General features: G+C 32.8%; 1 protein-coding gene across 1 annotated transcript; it reads left to right on the forward strand.

Annotated features, from left to right (window-relative positions):
- Positions 1–3,053: 3,053 nt before the first annotated feature.
- Positions 3,054–5,242, forward strand: LOC127081867 (RING-H2 finger protein ATL65). The gene has a single exon (XM_051022095.1). The coding sequence runs from the start codon at positions 3,278–3,280 to the stop codon at positions 4,376–4,378; it is 1,101 nt and encodes a 366-aa protein (XP_050878052.1). The 5' UTR covers positions 3,054–3,277; the 3' UTR covers positions 4,379–5,242.
- The last annotated feature ends 2,184 nt before the right edge of the window (positions 5,243–7,426 follow it).

Below are 7,426 nucleotides of genomic sequence, written 5' to 3' on the forward strand. Positions count from 1 at the left end.
TGACCTCGATTTGACCTCTAAGCAACTCAATCTTCTTGCCTATATTGGTAGGACTTCAGACAACCAAAGATTCAAGAGAATTGAGTAGAATTGAGTGAGAATTGAAGAGATGAAGTTTTCTGAAAATTACCTTCAATGCTATGCAATTCTTGATGTAACTTGCTCCAAACACGATCTGATCACACTTGAGAAGCTAGCAGGAAGTGATTAGAGAGGTTGCAAGGCTTTGGATCCTGGAGTTCTTGAATCTCCAACAGTTGAGATTCAAACTCAAATTTCAAATTGAAATTTCTCAGGTTTTCCTTTAGAATATGAGGGTTTCAATGGGGGGCAAAGCTGGCGCGCAAAGTGTTATTCAAATGAGCACATAGGTCATGTATTTATAACATGAATGAATGATATTTGCACACTTCAAAAATCTGTCCAAAATTAGCAATGTTGATGGCACGAGCCATTGGGCATGTACAGGCCCATGTTGCAATGCAAAAAGGTCCAAAATGATTCCAATTGAGGTCTAAATGAAGCTTGAGTGGAAAGGCATTGTGAACTGAAGTTTATGCAATTGATTCTTTCCAATGATGCATCCCTATTAAAGCCATGCACAGACCTAACAAACCTCATCCAAAATGCATGAACTTGGGTTCTTTGGAAAGCTTGGATCAAGCGGAACAAGTTTTATGTTGAACACTTTTTCATTTGGAGCTTGGAACATGGATAATTTTGAGGTGAAAGTTTGGAAATTTCAACATGTTGAAATTTTTTCTAAGTGTCAAGCCATATACCTCAATATTCCACCTTGCTTAACTTTTTATGTAAGCTTCAAATGAGAAAAGTGTCTTCATAAAAACGTTGTAGATCTTTCAAAGACCTTCAAAATGGTCACCAATTTCATGTCATTTGGATTTATAATGATAGAGTTATGCATTTTTGAAGTTTGAAAAAATCACTTGTTCAATGGTGTAGGTCAAAAACGACCTATAATGTAACCTCATATCACATGCTCATAAAAGTTGAATTATATCTCACTACAAACATCAAAGTTGAAGTAGACATCTTGAATTTGATTTTTAAACTTGGAAATATTTCATATCATAAAAATTGAGCAAGTTATGGCCTTGGGAGGTTGACTTTCAAATTAGGGTTTAGACAAAATGACCTATAATGTTTCAACATAGAAAATGATTTTCCAAGCAAAACTAGCTCTAGGTCTCAACATGAAAGTTGTTTGGAACATCATTTAGAGTAACTTTTCTCTTGGAAACATTTTCATATGGTGAAAATTGTAGGAGATAGGATCTAGGGAGACCCAGTTTTGATCAGATGAATTCATCTGGCCAACCACCATCAATCAACTTGCTAACCTTCAATTCTTTGGACTTTATTGGCTCATGGTAGATCATATATGCATAAGATTATGAATTTTTAAGTGTCCCTTGAGAAATTTGATCAATTAGTGAGATAGCTTGTTGGAGAAGTTACTCAAGATACCTAGTCAAACTAGAGTTTCCAAGGCAAATCACCTCCAAACTCTTGAAGAAAATTTGATCAATATAACATATAGTAATCAATGGAACTCAAGTATGATGCTCATAACCATTCTTGGACCAATTCATGGTTGTGCTCTTTGTCATGAGGGTCTCAAACCCTAAATATGAACTTGATAGATCAATGGTGATCATGCCATACCTACAGAAGAGTTAGGCAAATGCAAAGACATATTTTTGGTATTTTGGTTAGTAAAATGATAATATACAAACCCAAAACAAACCCAATGAAAAAAGGGTAAGGATGATGTCAAGGTATGATCCAAATGTTAATGCTTATGATGAAATTGCATGAGGGATCTTAGGGCCAAAATTGGTGTCTTACACTTTCCAATTTTGGTAATTTGAAGTGGGCGTCGAAAAATTGAGCTAACAATGACATGAAATTTGGACAAGTTAGCATTGGACTCGATTTGGATGAAAATGAACACGATATACAATTTGGAGGAATACGACAAACACGACTTAGGATGAAGACAACCTAAGATTTGGACGACTATAATGAACATAATTTAGATGAATATGGAAGATTTGGAAAAGGGATATGAAATCCTCAAATTTATGTTTTCTTTGGACGATCACACTAAAAGAGATGTTCTAATGAATGAAGAAGGACATATGTTGCGTTGACTAATCATCAACGAACCAAGGACCCATCATCTAATATTTATTACCTTTAATACTAACTTGGACAAATTTATCATTTTTCAATTAAAACTAATAACAAAACTTAAATCAACTAACTGAAATATATCAACAGAAGAAAAAATTTAAATTTAATAGTTAATGATCAATAAAACAAATAATTTAATTTAGAGACTACAAATTTCATTAAACATTAACAAACTTTTTTATAAATAAAGTTAATGTTTATACGCTGTAACAATATATTTAATAATATTAATTTTTTCTAAAAAATATTCATTCATTTAAAAATTGATATAATATATCAAATAATATAAATTCAAAATTGCTATAAATTGAAAATGTTGAATCTGTGAACAAACTCACAACATTCACACTAATACTAATATATAACGATAAAAATGTATATAAATATGCCAAAGCCTACAATATGACGAAATTGAAATGCTCAAAATATCCATGTCTCTGAGTCTGCAATGTTGATAGCGTCAAAATCCTTTATATGCAATGATTCGAAATTAATCTGTCAATCTGAACCGAACAAACAACGCACTAAAACGGAAAAATAAAATAATACCATGATAAGATGACGGCTAACACAACCCGATACTAAGACCACGAAATCGCAAAGAAAAAAAAACTAAATTATATGTCAAACCACTTATTTAAATGAAAAGAAAATTAAAGAGAATGATTTTGAATTAAAACTTATTCTAAAATTACCTCTAATTAGTGATGAAGAAAAAAAAAAGAAAATTAAATAAGAAATAAGAAAAGGGAAGTTCGCATACTGACATTTTCCAAAATTTATAACTAATGTAACGAGACAAGCTCAATGATATCAAAATAAGATTTTTGTTATTATTGGGAGTATAGTTGGAGGTCAGATTCATTTAATTGACTTTGCAATGTATTTACTATGAAATTAATGAAAGAAAAACCAATAAAAAAAACACAAATTCACAACAGAAACCTCTCTTTCTTCTTTCCATGTATGAGAGAGACTCTCTCTGAGTCTCACTAACACAGACATCACACATAATTGGATCCTTTCACTCTCCTCCCATTCTCATATACTCTTCACGAGGATGATAGCTCCAGCTCAGCCCCCCATGCACCACAACCAGGCCCCATCTTCACCTTTGTCAGCAAACTCCCCTGCAGTAGACTTCAGTCCACCTTTAATAGCAATGGTTGTCGTCGTTGCCGCCGCCTTCGTCATTGTAACCTATTCCCGCCTCCTCACTCGCCACCTATCACCTCCCATACACCGCCTTATCCAACGCTTCCATAGCCGGCGTTTCCTCCCTCCCTCCTCCTCATTAGGTGACATCGAATCACTGCAATACGAATCATCAACGTTTGAAGCTCCCCACACCTTTGGCTTAGACGAATCCATTATCAAAACTATTCCGTTCTTCATCTATACAACTAAATACGAACAAGAATCCCTCCGTGATTGTGCCGTTTGTTTACTTGAATTCGAAGATCATGATTATGTTCGCACTCTACCTCTCTGTTCGCACACCTTTCATCTTGATTGTATCGACGCTTGGCTTCGTTCGCACGCTAACTGTCCTCTCTGTCGCGGTGTTCTTCTCTGTGAGTCTCCTTTCAGACCTCTCATGGCCGCTAGAATACGTCCATCGTTTCATGACCAAACGAATATCCTCCACCTCGATACACCTTTTCATAACTCGAACTCTGTACAACCGGTGCCGGAGATTACTCCTCATTCTCCGGTTATGAATAATGCCGACGAGAATCGGTTTATCAGACGCGAGGATTTTCTGTTGAAACGGTCTTATTCGTTTGGTTTTGAGAGAAGTTTGCCGTCAGAGAGGATGGTAATCGATCCTGCCGCGACCTCGCCGTGGCGGTATCGGAGAGGGAACACGAGTTTCTGGAGCAAGAGACCGTCGCCGTTTGGTTCATTAGGGAAGTCGAGAGTGTTTTCATTCAGATATTATAGAGGAATGAAATCTCCGTTTTTCCGCAGGAGAGGATTCTTTCCGTTGTCGGAGTCAAGTGTAAGGTACGCCGACGGAGGAACCTCGTGGCGGAGGAGCAAATCAATAGCGAGTCCAATGTTCTTAAGATCATCAGCCGCGGTATTCTCGTCGAGCCGTTTAAGATGCGGTGATCCGGAAGCGTTACTATCGCCGGAGAGATTCAACCGACGACGATGACGATAACGATAAGATGAGAAAATAGGTTGGGAATTGAATTACGGTATTAATGAATTTGAAGAGGACACACACGTGTCAGAATATGAATGGTCGAGAAAGTCAAAGAAAAAGAGAAATTAAATGATGGAGGTGGCGTGTACTGTGTTGGTCTGGCAAAATGTGTCGACGAGACGAGAGTCATTAAATGGATGTTAGGAGAGAGCATTTAATTAGAATTAATTGGCGAGAGAGAGAGAGATTTATTTGCATGTGGATAGGTTCTGACAGTGTGGTGGGGGGTGAATTAAAAGCTCATTAATGCAAATTTAAATGTGCATTTGACAAATGTGTTGGTGTTTCGACTTTCCTAGTAAGGAGTGGGAAGAAGAAGGCGTGGCGGAAGATAGAGAAGGGGCGGCCCATTAATTGAATAGGCCCAAGAAAATGACTAATCATCACTGTACTGAGCGAACTCCAGAACAGGAAAGGGAGATGGATTAGCCTGAAGAAGAAAAGGTTAGAGCTAGATAGGTTTGAAAATGAACTTTTGTGCGATCGTTGGCTTCACTGAGATCACGTGTTCGCCGTTGCACCTGCATGCCCGCGTTGCCGTTGCTTGAATTTTCTCAAGCAGTCAAGTGGTGCGTTTATTTTGTAATTAATTATATTTAATTAGTTATCGGTATTGTTGCTTGGCCGATGTTGCATGACGTGTTTCTATATGCTTTAATTTTCTTTTACAACTAGATATATTGTTTCAATTTGAATATCTTCTACTATGTGATATAAACAAGCGTAATGTTCAAAATAAAATAAAAAAATATTAGAAATTGTACGATATATTTAATACAAGTTCATAAGGAATGATTATATAATTTTTTTTAATAAATTCTTTTTTATTTTTAAATTTTTTACATACCTCTTTGGAATACAAGTTAATATTATTCTATAAATAAAAAGATTTAAATTATATGGTTAATGTTTGCATCTGTTCTTAGGTCACATATTAAAAATTAAAGGGGTTTGTGTATTAGTTTTATTTATAATCTTTAATCAATTTTTTCAAAGACAAACTTAACATTACCCTACTTATTGATTATTTTATGTAAGAAAATTTGTGTGTAATTTTACAAATTATTATCTCAAAATAAATATGGAGTATTGTATGTAAGAAAATTTGTGCGTAGTTTTACAAATTATTATCTCAATATAAATGTTTGTATTTGTAAAAATTATTTCTCCTATCTCATTTTTAATTTTTAATACAATTTTAATTTTGATATGTTTAATTTATTATTTTTATACTTTATATTAATAATAATTAAAATAACATCAATAATCAATAATGATAAATTGATAAATTTTCACTTCATAAATTTTTACTTTTAAGTGTAATAACCAGGATTTCACCACATAAATTTTTATTCCATTTTTAATTAAGTCCTGGTTATTTTGACTTTTCATATTCAAGATGTTTATTTGAGAAACACAAATCTACTAAAAGAAGACAAAAGTAATTTTATCAAAGTATCTTTGTTAATTATTATTATTATTTAATAATTAAAATAATATAATAATAAATTGAAAATATGAATTAAAAAATATATTTGGAAAAAAAATCAAATTGCACTAAAAACTAAGACTTATATTTATTTTAGGGAGGATAAAGTAATGTGAATGAATGTTTATATTTAGAGATAAAGAGACTAGATTATAACAAAAGTAACACTAATTACTTATTTGCATTGTCATTTTCTTTATTTTCTTTTTAAATTAATTTTGAAATTAAAACATGTTCGACAAAAATAGAATTGAGTTGAATTCGACAAGAATATATATTTTTTTCTTATTTTTAAAATAACTATTCATTAAAATTAAATAAAATTTTAAAAATCTATATTTTCGTTTTAAATTTAAGACACAATCATATATTAATGGTTATCAATCACTGTTCCAACAACCACCATTTTGACCGGCGTGTATCACCACTGCTATCACCTTTGATTATCACTTTAATCATATATGATCTTCAATCTAATAACCACTGACTACCGATACAACCATTACTTTGACCACCGCTAATTACCATTTGATCATTGTTAACCACAAGTCTAACCATTGTCAACTACCATTTCGATTATATTCAATCGCTACATTGACCATCATCAATTACCATTATATCCACTTGGATCACTAGTTTGACAATTAGTCACTACTACCGACTACCTTTCTAACCATCTATAATCATTAACAACTACCACCATCACTCATACCACCCATGAACCACCACATTTCCCACCACTGACCACCACTTTTGTCACCTATCAACCACCATGTTTGCCACCATCGATCACCACTTAATCTACCTTTGATCACCATTGATGTCAATTAAATATGAAAGTTCGACAAAATTGACTTTTCATGATTCAATTCAATATTTCTCAAACAATTATTTAAGAACTACCCTAAAATATAAATAAGAATCTAGAGGAAATTAAAAACTTACAAAAGATGAATTAAACTAGAAGATAACATAAAGATGAATGATCGTCACTTTCAATAGAAAGATAAGATAAAAAATAAATTGCCACAAGAGATTTGAAAAATCCCTAGATAAGATTCATAATGAATCAACCAAGAAATTTAATAGGGAATTCTCTACCTCACACATAAATTTCAAACTTGTAAGGATAGTTTGTAAAATCCTTTTTATATGTGTGCAAGCTAATTGCTAAAGACACTTTTTATATTATTAAAATTAGTCTATAAGCCCAAATTATACAATGTGCTTATAAAGAGAGTTAAGTTATCTCAATTATAAAAGTAGCCAAATAAAATATATAAAGTTAATTTTACACCATTTTATTATAATTGAACTAAGAATTCTAATTAGAAACTAACAATACTTGTAATAATTTGTCTTCTTTGTACTCTCCAACAAGTTTCAAAACAAAGAAAATATTAACTTTTCCTTTCATTCTCATTTGGAGTCTCTTAACTTTACTTCTAATAATTATACCCTCTTTATATCCTTGAGTTTCTTGAAAATCGTTATCACTTCATTCTTCT

Source organism: Lathyrus oleraceus, chromosome 5, assembly GCF_024323335.1.
Source record: "Lathyrus oleraceus cultivar Zhongwan6 chromosome 5, CAAS_Psat_ZW6_1.0, whole genome shotgun sequence".
Taxonomy (NCBI): Eukaryota; Viridiplantae; Streptophyta; class Magnoliopsida; order Fabales; family Fabaceae; genus Lathyrus; species Lathyrus oleraceus.